General features: G+C 56.5%; 1 protein-coding gene across 5 annotated transcripts in view; it reads right to left on the minus strand.

Annotated features, from left to right (window-relative positions):
* The window catches only part of RAP1GAP2 (RAP1 GTPase activating protein 2), a 60,091-nt gene that overhangs the window by 31,748 nt on the left and 15,684 nt on the right, over nt 1–12,659 (minus strand). For 3 of the 5 annotated variants that reach the window (XM_062615629.1, XM_062615631.1, XM_062615630.1), the window contains one exon: nt 12,215–12,250. In XM_062615629.1, coding sequence (XP_062471613.1) covers nt 12,215–12,250 — 36 coding nt within the window. Of the gene's footprint in view, nt 1–6,741; nt 6,971–12,214; nt 12,251–12,659 lie in introns of those variants that run through there. The other 2 variants (XM_062615633.1, XM_062615632.1) reach the window with 1 other exon arrangement.

Consider the following 12,659-nt stretch of genomic DNA (forward strand, 5'->3'; position numbering starts at 1 on the left):
ATAGCAAAGAGAAAAAGAAAGAAATGAGAGCCCCTCTCACCCCCAGTCAGAGCAATTCTGCAGCACCTCATTAGCTCCTGGTTAATGAAGGGGAGGGGGGTTAATTTTAAACCTTTTCCCTCTCACATTAAACAGGCAGCTTTGAATTTCATTGAGTCTCTCTCCCTGGAGACATTTTCCACTGTCTCTCTCCCCCTTTTCCAGACAAGTTAAGTATTAATCTCCTCCTGGTTTATGCTGAAGTGGCTTTGTATTGATTTTTAAAGATGTTCAATTCTCTCATATTTGGAAATAGAGAATCGCTCTGCGCAGACACACTCAGCCACGTCTTCTCCATCCAAACAGGGCAAACAAGCCTACCTGAAATCAATTTCTGCTGATTTGCAATTTATAGGACAAGGGCAAGACAAGCAACGGTGAGGGGCTGTGGGTCCTCCTGGGGATCAGGATGCTCAGGCACTGGACACACAGGTGAGGGGGAACCAGGGACCTCCTCCCCGAGACATCGCTGATGGATGCGGTGGGGCCCTGGAGAAGTTGCCCTCTATTTCCTGTGTTCTGCTACCTGACAAATGCTCCAGGGCAGCCTAGGGCAGGACACCAGGGATGCTCCAAAAGGCAGAGGAGGCAGCAAGACTGGTGTGTATGAACAGCCCCAGCCCCTGCGTGCCTTCCCGAGCCCTGCTGCACTCCCTCTCACATCCAGTGGGTCCCCCTTGCAAACGGACAAGAGCTCACGGTGCACACAGTGACCAGCTCTGATCACCAGTGTGAGGAGCAGGAGCAGGGTGGGCACAGCGAGCTGGGAGCACAGGGACCTGCACTGCATGGCCACAGTGGCCACTGGGGCACCCTCACCCAGGAGCAGAGCCAGGTCTCCTTGGCTCCAGCAGCGCATCAGCCATGATGGGGGTCTCCAATCCAGCCTTGACTCTCTGCGAGAGGATCCCATCAAACCAGTCCCAGCGAGGGGCAGGTTGGGTCAGCTCTGAAGAGGTCCCTGGAGCACTGTCAGCTCCCCATCCATGGAAGGGTCCCGGGCTCAGCTGGAGAGAGCTCCAGCCCTCTCTGTGGTGGAGCCCGGACCAGAGACCATGAGCTCCCTCCACCCCCCAGCAGCCTCGCTGGGCTCCTCCGAGTCTCCATCCTTCCTTTAACAAAACAATCAGTGTTAAATCAGCCACTCCGCAGTGACTAAATAACCTCCGAGTCCAGCAGCTGCCCCTGTTGCGTGAAGAAATAAATCTCTCCTTAAAAACACCCTGACATTTCTGCTTCAGAGGAGACAGGTTTGCAGCTAGCAAGGAGGAGTGCTGGGTCAGAACAATCACACGCTGTGATTAGCAGATCATGGGTGGCTGGCTCACTTACACAAAGCCTGGCATTTTCTTCTGGACACTCTGCTAAGAAAGAAGGATCTGAAAATACCAGATTGTGATGAGGTCAAGAGCCTCCCGTGAATAAGTGATGCTACTGATATTGTTATGACGCCATGTATTTATGGAGCAACTTTGGCTTTTGTGTCAGTGCTGCAGTGAGAGCAAACCCCCCATCACGAAGCAGCCCTTGCGGAGCCGCTCACGGGTGCGTTTCACCCCATGGCCCCATCGCTCCCACCTGAGCCGTGGGCACAGCCCAGGTGACTCAGGGCTCCTCCGGCCAGAGCCGTGGTGCTGAGCACATCCCTGGGGCGCTCTGCACCTCCCTTCACAAGAGGTATTTCTGGTTGAGGAGGGCCAGGGCCAGAAATACACGAGCTATGCCAGGCATGGGCCACAGGGGCTGCAGGCACGGCCAGACCGGCCCCGGCGCGGCTGAGCCACAGCAGCCAATGGGGCACCAACAGCTCTGCCCAGGGACCCTTCCCCATCACCCCAGCAATCACCCAGAGCCCCCCATGGTGCTTCCCCCCCCCAGAGCGGGACGTGGCTGGGCACCAGCACCCGCAGCACCAAGGGGAGAGCTCAGACCGGGAGCTAGGGGGGAACAAAAGGAGCTGAAGCAACACAGAGCGAAAGCCAGGAATAGCAACCGGCTCCCTGCGAAGGAACAGTCACGTTCTGATTTCCCTGGCAGAGGAAGAAAAGGATTTGAGAGCTTGCAAAAGTAGGGAGAAAGCGATTAGAGCATTCCAAACGGTGCTGCAGGAGGAGGATAAGAGGGCATCCAGTTTTAAGAGAAGTATCACAAGAACTAGAGCTTTAGATTGTGTTACATCCAGCCCCGAGTAATCTGATTAGAGATTTATTTTATGGCTTCAATCAGAAAGACATAGAGGAAATACCAAGAAAGCACAAAGCAGCTGCTCCGTGCAGACAGTGCACAGACAGAACACAGCAAGGTTTATCTCTCCTGAAACCATGTGAGATGGGCACAATACACCACCAGCAACCTCAGCACCTGCTCAGTTCAGAGTGATCAGGAGAGGGATTGACATGTGCCAAAGTGTGGGGCAGACCCATCTTTCCCACTGTGCCCTGCAGCTCCCTGCCACCCAGTACAGGAGATACACAGGAATACAGGATTGATACAGGCAAAAGAAATTCATCTGGGAGCCAACACAATGGGCTTGTCCCTCATCCAGAGCCCATCACAAGCACACATGAGCATCGACCCTTTGCCTGACGCGGGGCCGAGCGTGGCCCGCAATGTGTCATCTCCCCAGCGCAATCATCAGCTTTCCCAGGAAATGAGCAGGGAAAGCAATCAAAGCTCAAGGAAAGAACAAAAACTCATTACAAGTGAATGACCTCCCACTGCAGAAGGAAGCCAAGGCTCAGGCAGGTATAGCCAGCCATGAAAAACGAGCTGGCCCCGCACGAGAGCAGCAGCGGGGTCCGATGGTCAGCGGTGCTGCACATTGACCTGGTTTATGAGCCCCTCTGGAGTGAAACATGAGTGATTTTCCTACTATGGTGCCCATGTATGAAGCAGAGCAGTAACACCATCACCTGAGCTGAGCTCCTGAGGCAGAACCTGATGGTACCTGTGGTCCCTGGGGCACACACTGTGGTCAGCGGCCTCCTCTCTCATTCTGCTGGTATGGAAAACAGCTCCTTGAATGGCACATCCCTGCCCACCCCAAAACCACCCAGAGATCAGTGAGTATTGCCCCCACAGAGCCTTGGCCCGCAGCAGCCCGGCTGCAGAGCAGAGCTGTGATCTGTGTTAGCACAGTGATACAACACGAGCTTGGATTATCACACTGCAATTCAACTTTGAGTACAAACCCCTGCAGCGGAGGTCACGGCACGGCTGTTTGTAGCCATGAAGGTGACCCACTGCAGAGCACCAGGGAAGGTACGGCTGGGCCACACCGCCCACCCTGCGGTCACCCCACGCCCCTTCCCTTCCCCTGAGCACTGAGAGAAGGAGGCAGCAAACATTTGGTGCCAAGCAGTGCTGGTGGGAGGGCAACCCAGTGGCTGTTTGCTCAAGCACGAGAGCTTCTTATCAAAGCTGTGTCCCTCTGGAGGCTGCTCTTAGAAGCACCTTCCCATCACACGCACCTGGGACTTCAACGCAAGAATCATGTTTTGGTGCTGAGCACATGGGTTTGGTGCCCTTCAGCAGTGCTGAGCTAAGCAGAGCAGTGCTGAATAGAGCCAAGCAGTGCTGGCCCTGGCTCCTTGGCACATCGTGGGCCAACAGGCACTGTAATAAACCAAAGTCAAGAGGAAAATGGTAGCCCGGGGAGATGGAGGGAGATGCCAAAGGCCAGGCAGTGAGTCAGTGGCAAAGGAGAAGGCAGAAGCGTGTCAGCCTCGGGTGCAGCACCAGCCCCTGCCTGGTTTGCTCCCTTGTGTGAGTGCATAATCTCTGATGGTTAAACACAGCACCAGGCAGTCACGCCTCTGACAGCAGCATAATTACATGGAAATTGTCTTCTTGATAATTTGGGGTGGTTTTCCCTGTAAACGCAGACTTTCTGAAGAGATGAGCTCCGAGATTTCAGCACTAAATTAAATTAGATCAAATCAGCAGAGGAAATAGGTCTTTGCAGCATGAGCAGATCTCTGAATTTTACTAACAAATCAGTGACCTAAATGCCATCATTTATCATTAACATCACTAATAAAGCCAGATCCAGGGTGCACAGCAAACCAACATCAGCCACACGCTCCCAGCACCACCAGCACCCTGCTTAGCCCCGGTCCTTCCCCAGCTCCCCCTGCAGACCAACCACCATCCCCAAAGCCATTATTCCAATCAGCCACCACCAGCATCCAGCCACGGAAAAATCTCATGCTGTCTCTGGGCCTTGATTTCCCCCAGTGCTGGGGTGTTCTGGTGACAGGAGGGATGGTATCTGCCACTGCATCAGTCTGTGCTGAATGGGGAGAAACCCTTCCTAGCTCCAGAAAAGGTTTCTGGAGGGAAAGGTTTCCTGGGGGGAGATGAGTGCCCTGCTCTGCTGCGAGGGGTGGTCATCGGTTCATGCAGGAACACGTCCCTGTCCCATGGGGGGCAGCAGCTTCCAGATGCTGACATCTCCATTACCCGTCTGCCTCAGACACCTTGTTTGATGTGAGAGCGTTGAGACACATACAATTTGTGGAGCTAAAACACAGGTATTATCTCAGTGACACCCGCACAATAGGGAATGTGCTGAAGTCAATCACATTCAGCAATGGGTTTCTGTGGCTCTACAGCTGTTTCCTTGCCTCTTGCTTCGGATAGAAAGAAAATGATGCAGTTGTTATCTGGAAACCCAGCCCGACACCTCCCTTGTTAAATCACCTCACACTGTGCAAGCTCATCAATGAGCAGGAACAAGAGACCTGCTCCATCCTGGTACCACATGCACACTGCCCGCACCACGACAGGGTCTCTGGATGGGTGCTTGTCCTCCCCAGGAGGAGATGTGCCTGGCGCAGCAGGGGAGAGCCTCGCTCACAGCAGCCCCTTCTGTGCGTCCAGCCTGCAGCCACTGTGACCACATCAGCCACACGGGCAGAGGTATAAACACAGGCAAAAGGAAAACCCTCCTTTCCCATAGCCTGGCCTGCAGGGAGCCCATGAGGGGGCTGGCACCTCGGATGAAAGGACATGACTTACGTGTCCTGTTTCCCAGTGTTCCCCTGAGCACCGGCACTCCCAGGAGGTGGACACAGACCTCTGGTCTGATCCTGTACTTCCCATCATCACAGTCTCACCCTCCTGCCTGTCAGCGCAGCCCCTGCCCTGGAGCTTAACATGCAAGTGAAAAGCAAATCTTTGTTAACAAAGTTGTGTTTAGGTTCTGGAGCTCCAGTGAAGACCTGATGGAAGCTCTTGAGCCACTCCTCAGCCTCTGGTTCACCCTCACATGAACACCAAGCTCCAACTGGAGAGGCTGAACACCAAACTGCTTGTAGGAGGAAGGAGCTGGCACAGTCCCACCGGTAACGTTCGAGAGGAGCAAGAGAAACGGTGTCCGAAAGGAGTGACCTTTGAGTCCTCACAGGGACATTCTAACATAGCTCTGACCTATTCAAGTGCCTGTCAAGCCTCTACACATCTCCTCTGGGTGGGAGGCTAAGCTAAGACAGGTTTTTAAACCAGGCTTTGGAGGACGCCAGGTCCTCGGACGTCACACACGTCCAACGCTGACGCGGGTGTTTGCTGACCAAGCACAGAACCAGCATCACGAGGCCCACTGGAAACAAACCATCAGAGATGGAGCGGGGCCATTTCCAGACAGCGACCACGGGTCCTGCTGGCACCGTCTGGCACCAAACCGTCCCTTGGAGTGGGAGCGCTGCCAGGCAGCTCCAGCACCCGGCGCAGTGCCAGTGGCTATATCCCTGCAGCACCACGGGCTCGCCGGCACCGGCCCTTACGGAGCCAGAGCCCTGCAGACCAAAGAGAAAGCAATGGGCAGCGGGAGCAGCACAGCAGTCAATGAGGTTATCATCAGGAGCCAAGCACGGGCTCTGGCCCAGCGCCTGCACCAGCACCATGCTCCCGGCCCTGCTCCGGCATCATTGGCTACTTGTGCTCCCAAATTGTTCCTGTCCCAGAGGCAAGCGGACAACAGCCAAGAGGAGAGCAGCAGGCACACCGAGCAGGGAAAAGGCTTTTCCACACCCCCAGCACTCACCAGCAGCCAGGACCCTGCCACGGGCAAGCTCCATGGCAGCCCTGCTGCACCCTCGGCTCCCACACACAACCCCGTCCTCCTGCGCACCCGGATATTTGGGAACACGCACCCAAGGCAGATGGTGCCTCTGTCACCGCAGCCATTAAGGCTCCCCCCACCCTGTCACAACAATATTTGCTTTTAGAAGGCTGTTATTTCTTCCGAGCAGCAGCCTTTCGACTGTCTGCAAACAGCTCCTATTTTGACAGGCTGTAAATATGGCAGGAGGGAAGATCTATAACCCAGCAGGGTTTATTAGGTCTGAAACACCGCTAAAAATAGACCCACGTGGGGGTTGCTAAGTCCTCTGGGCAGATGTAGTTGTGGATAATCTAGCTTTAAATATGTGAGGGCTGACAGCAACAACAACATTTTAACATGGAACTGGTGAGCACAGGCTGCACCAGCTCAGCTTCACCGGGGAGCGGCGTTGGCATCGCCAGATCCCAGTCTGCTGCCTCGGCTCTGCAGCTCAGGCGTCTGCAGGAATAACCCCCAAAATAACCCCAAATATCTACAGCAAGCCACTGGGAGACACATACCGGGGGAGTCTCTTAGGCGGGAGCATCACTCGAGCTGTGCCAATACCCCCCATGAAATGGTACACAGATAGGGCTTACCAGGTTAAATGGATGTAAGACCCCGAGTCCTCAAAGCCGGCAGCACCTTTCGGCTGCTGGGAAAGCTTCCTGTGCCCCGGGCAGGCTGTGAAACGTGCTGCAAGGATGCTGCGGGGCTGGGTGTCTCCGGGGACGGCCGGGCCGATAACCGCCCTTCCAGGAAGAGGGAAGAGCTCCCGCCTGCCGGCGGAGATAGCGGGGAGACGTTGGGGCTGGCTGGATTTTGTCAATCGCCCCGGTGCTGGGAGGGTTACATCGCTCCTTTTGGACCAGCGACTCCCACCTCGTGCTGAAGATCTCCAGCCTGGGAATGCCGGGATGTGACCACGCTCACCGCTGACTGCTCCCTGATGGGCACCGAGCATTGCCCCAGCCCCTGCAGCCCCTGCAGCCCCTGCTCAGGGCTCACCCCACTGCCCAGAGGGGCGGCCACGGTTGCGATGTGAGCTGAGGGTCCGCGCTCGCAGCAGCCTGGTCGCCAGCCCACAGGAGGTCCCCCCGATGTGGCCAGGCAGGAGCAGAGCCCCGGGCTCGGCTCCCCTCGCTGTTACCCGCTCACAGTGGGAACCAGCGGCAGCAGAAGCCAAGCGCTCGTGTGCCCACTGCTGGCACAGCCGGGAAGAGGACTCGGCCCGGGAGGGAGCCTCCTGAGGGCCCCGGGCCGGTCCCGCACCGCCGCCGCTCGCCGCCTGCCCCAGCGTGCTCGCATCTGCACGGCAAATGAAGGAGGATTTGGCAACGCTGCCCCGCGGGCCCATCGCCTCCTGCGGAAGAGCCGGGTTGACTCGCACGGCCTGGGCCGGGGCACCCCGAAACCCGGTCAGAGCGCAGGGGTTTTGTTTCGAGCAGCACCCAAACGCCGGCGGATCAGTGAAGGACGCGGATCTGGCGCAGCCACAGCCTGGGGCAGCTCCCGCCGCTCCCAGAGCAGCCCAGGGGCCGCTGCTTTGCCACCCTCCAGGCTCCCGCCGGGCAGAGCCGTCACTGGGGGCTGTGAGGACAGCAGGGACTTGGATCCGTGCAGCCCCGTGCTCCCAGCATTGTCCAGGCCTGGCACAAGTGCCCAAGAGGCAGCTCAGAGGCAGCAGACGGGGAGCGGGGATGGCGCCGCCGGGAGCTGTCACCATCCCTGGCCTGGGCTGCAGCCTCCCTGCACTGGTGAGGGGCTTTGTGCCAGCAGGGACCCTGGCACCAGACCTGCCTCCGGCACAAGGACCCATTTTGCCAGGGATGCTGTGTCCAGCCCCACATGTCCACCATGCCCCAGGAGCTCCCCACCAGGAGGAGGCAGAGTAGCAGCTTCACTGGGGAAGCACCAAACAAGGTACAAAGTGGGTTCCCACCATCATTTTGAAGGGATTGAACCACTTCAGGCTGCTGGCCTATCACCTGTCACCGGTGGTTTAAGATTCCAGCAAAACTTCACAAGAAATCAGGCTGGGATTAGGGCCAGGGGACCCAGAAACGTGGCTTAGGAAAGCTCAGAACTTGCTGTGAGATGAGCCACATGCACATCAATGGCAATTAGTATAACAACAATATCCGAGAGGGCAAGGCATCCCTCTAGGTAGAGGAGAGCATCAAGATGGTGGGGCAATGTCCATTAAACAGCCTTTGCCTCAACTGGGTGCCCAGTTAACCCCCATCCACACAGACCCATCTAGAGTCTGCCCAGCACTTGGCTGGGAGCAGGACCAGCCCCTACCTCGTTTTGCCCACCTAGACTCAGTGGTTGGGTTAAAATCGGTTAAAATCCATTTTCACCAATTCCAACGCTTGCTCCAGGTCCCAGGGCCCCCGTGGCACACCAGCCCCGTACACTCAGCTCTCCTCTTGCATTCCTGCCCCCAAGCCAAAGGAATTGCCTCGCTGCAGCCACTGCTTCACCGTAGTTGTGATCGCATTTTCTCTGCAGTGCAACGCACATGCTCCTACAGCTACAGTGCAATTGCCAAGCATATATTTGCATGCAATTACCCATTTTGAAAGGTGGTAATAAAGTCAAAGGGATTAGCTCCAACACACTCTGCTCTCCAGACCTTGTCCTCATAGGACCTAAGCGCAAACCTCCCAGATTATTGCAATACTCAGTGCAGCTACTGCCAAGAAGCTAAATCATTCCCACATCTTCCCATTAACTCAGCTCTGTCCCATCAAATATTAAAGAGCCTCAAGCCTGGACACAGCTCATTTTTCGAAGGTCAAGCAAATCTTTCATCTCTTCTCTTCCCACCTTTATCTCCATCACTGTTCCCACCATCAGCTGAGTATCACATGCTCTTTCATGTGAATTTTAGCACTGACTCTCAATAATCGGTGTACAAGGCTCCTCTGTTCCACGGAGATATGAGTGTTTCACTGCTGGTTTTGCTTTTAAGACTAAAGAGATGACTGCCTGAAGGAGGGACTTTTTATTGACCTTTTCTTTTAAATACTCAGTGGTTTCTCAGTGTATCTCACTGGTGACACCAAAGAGAAAACCAGACTGCAGGGGGCTGAGCAGCCATCGCAAGCAAGGGGCTGGTTAACCTCCCACATGGGACATCTCCTGACCTGGTTGCTCCCGAGAAGTCTGCCTGGAGGGAGGAGGAAGGTCCCCACGAGTTCATCTCCATCAGAGCAGGTTTGTCCCCACCACACCTTCCTACCTCCCACATCCCCAGCACGAGGATTCCCTGGGTGGAGGGGCCTCGGGGGTCCCTGCACTCGCTGTGCTGCCTGGGGTCAGCGCAGGGCTGTGAGAAGCAAACTCCCCAGGCAAGCCCATCTGGCTGGGCCGGGTTTGATATGCAAAGATCCTGTGATAGGCTGATGCTTTCCTCTGGGGTGACCTCCCCGCTCTGGAAGTGGGGTTAGCTGCCATCTGGCTCAGCCCTTCCCTTCCCAGGCAACACAACCTGACCTCAAACTCCACCACGCTTTACAAGCCCTGCATGAAGCCGTGCCCCAAGGAGCACTAAGGGCACCACAGGAGCACCCCACAGTCCTGGAGATGCTGCGAGCTTTCTGCAGGCATTTCACGTGGCTCAAATGTCAGCACCAAGCCAAGGTCTGGAGGGCTGCTTCTGGATGTGATGCCCTTTGGCCAGCCTGGGGGATTCAGCTGCCCCCAGAGCTTTCCCATGAAGTGAGTAAAGAACACGAGAACAGAAAACCAGGCATCACAACAGGACTGGCCCGTGCCAGGGTCCTGGGTCCGCACGTACCAAATCCCATTTAGTGCACAAGTGCCTCAGTCTCCATCTCTCAGCCCCGGCCCCTCTCCCAGCAGCATCAGCCCCTGGGTACATGCACCCCCAAAACCAGCAGCCAAGGCACCTCCAAGGGCTCTCCCACACTCTGCACCCCCCATACCCGAGCCGGTGGGACGGGGCACACCCGCTCCCGGTGCAGACCCAGCCCGGGACCGCGGCAGCCCCCGGGGCAGAGCCAGACCCGAACTCACCGGAGCTTCCTGCGCATTTCGGAGCTCGAGCAGCGAGCGCGGCCCGGGGGTGCTGGGTCCTCACAGCACCTTCCCCGCCCGAGCACTGCCTCGGTGCCTCGCCGCAGCGCCCAGCACCGCGCAATCCCCTGCCCGCGGTGCCAGGGCTCTCCATCCATCACCTCGCCGCGACACTCCCACTCCACAGCATCCACTCATCCTCTCCAGTTCCGAGGCCCTCAGACATATTCATGGTTACCATAGGAACTAATGAAACCCGAATTAAAAGAGAGAGGAGAGGCAGACAGAGGGAAAACCGCTTCGATGCTCTGGTGCCACCTGTGTGTGCGAGTTTATTACACCAGTGAGGAGAGCAGCAGGCAGGGAGCACCCCACAGCCCAGTATCAAGCTCGGTCTCGCCAAACACCAACTCCACACAGGATCCAACCATCACCCTTCCCTCCAGACCCCAGCAGGGACACACAGCCCGCTGCTCCCTGGGGATCAAGGGGCTCAGTGCCCCAGCGAACCTGGGTGACAGCTCAGAGCACGCTGGGACCCCCCCTGCAGCCAAACACTGGGGGCCACATCTGCTACCCCGTGGTTTTCCTCCGTGCCAGGCTCCTGCAAGTCAATATTGATGCCTGCAGCACACACAAGGCTTCGTGAAGTGCTCCTTGGCTTGCAGAAAGCAGCTTGTCTTTTTGTTAGCAAGTTACACAGTGAAAGAATTGCCCACGCCTGGCATGTCAGCAGAAGGCTGCAGCAGTAATAAGAGGGTGTTAGAAAACCAAAACTATGTTTTTATTATTATTTTTCTATATATTTTAAAAGCTTTTACAAACATCTAATGTAGCTCTGGCTGGGCCCCAATTACAGAGCCATTTAATGAAGCAATCTGTCCACAAACCAGACGCATTTAGGAAAGGCTGTGGAAAGCATTAGCTGCAAATGGCAGGGATAAAGCAGCTCCAGTGGATGCTCATCGAATGCCCAGAGAGAACCCCCTCCTCCAGCCGAGAGAGGAGGGTGGGAGAGAGAAATGTGGGCCCAGACCCTCACCCCTGCCTAAGCAGGAGCACAGCAACATGCCCCATGGCTCACGGTGCCCAGCGTGGTGGGGAAAGGAGGCTGAATGGAGTTTCTGCAGCAGGGCTGCTGCATGGGGCCTGGGGAAAACGTCAGGGCACAACGTACCCGGGCTGTTTAACTCCTTCCACCTCTATGGGAAAAGGGAAGTCTGCTGAGATTCACCCAAAGCGGTGAACATTGATTTAAACCTCTCATTAGCTCAGCAGAGGCCGAGCCCCGAGCCGGGGGCAGCAGCTCTGTTGTGCTGTTTACCACGGGCAGTTGCAGGCGCGTTTGGGCAGCAGGTTCCCCCAGGCTCTCTGTGCACTTTGCCACTAATGGCCGTAGAGGGAACCACAGGAGGTGTTACCACACACACCACCCGTGCCCGGGCAGGCTGAGCAGGAGTGTTTCTGTGCCAGCACATGTTACGCTGACAGCCTGCACCCATCAGCCAGCACCGCAACAGCCCCGGCTCACAGACCCTCCTGGGCCCCAAGAGCATCTTCATCCCTCCAGAGCCATGCCCAGAGCCCTGCGGGAGCAGGAGCAGTGCAACAAGCACCAGCACCCACTGCCCACTGACACCCGCTCCCGCTCCAGGCTGCAAGGTTCAGACCAGAATAAACCAGCTCCAGCTCCACTGAATTCCCAGGCAGAAGCTTGGTGGCGATTCCCACCCCCATCCCACCAGCTGCGAGTTAACCCACTGATCATGCAGCACTTGTGTTGCTGCAGTCACTAAAACCACCCAGTGCCTGAATCACCTTGGACTGGAAGGGAGCGCAAGCTGCATGACACACACAAACACAGCTCCAGAACAGGGAGATATGGCTGGTGTGCCACTGCACAGAGGTGGAATCACAAAGAGAGCCCAGCTAACAGGAAAAAAGCATCCTGCATGCACAAAGCCGTCCCCAGCACCATGTATCTCACAGGGAAATCACTTTATAGGAGAGAAGAATGAGGACACTCACTTCATCTTCAGGCTGGCGAGCATCGTCTTGTCGATCCTGGGGAGAAAGCAGAGGAGGGTGTTACTGCGGGTGCAGGAGGGATGTGTCTCCCTCCAATGTGGGTGCTGGGTGCTGCTGGCAAACCCGACCCCACGGCTTCATGAAAAGCCCCGTGGTGCCCCCAAGAAAGGAGCAAGGATACAGCAGGGGCAGGATGTCTGTACCTGACCGGTCACAGCCTCGCTGTGTGAGCTCAGGCTCATCCCTGCAGGGCTGCACCATCCCCACCTGGGCACTCCCCCCTTCCCTTGCCCATAGCTGCTGTGAACACACACATGCACCCAGATGGGGGGACCAAGGAGCAGCCCCATTGCTGCCAGCCCTGGCAGGAGCCCCAATGCCTCACTTCTTTATTTAGCACCACTAATAAGGGCCTATCTCCACGGAGTCATTGTGGTTACAGTGA

This window comes from Pezoporus occidentalis, unplaced genomic scaffold (genome assembly GCF_034315485.1).
Source record: "Pezoporus occidentalis ecotype Australia unplaced genomic scaffold, CSIRO_AGI_Poc_V1 ctg183, whole genome shotgun sequence".
Taxonomy (NCBI): Eukaryota; Metazoa; Chordata; class Aves; order Psittaciformes; family Psittacidae; genus Pezoporus; species Pezoporus occidentalis.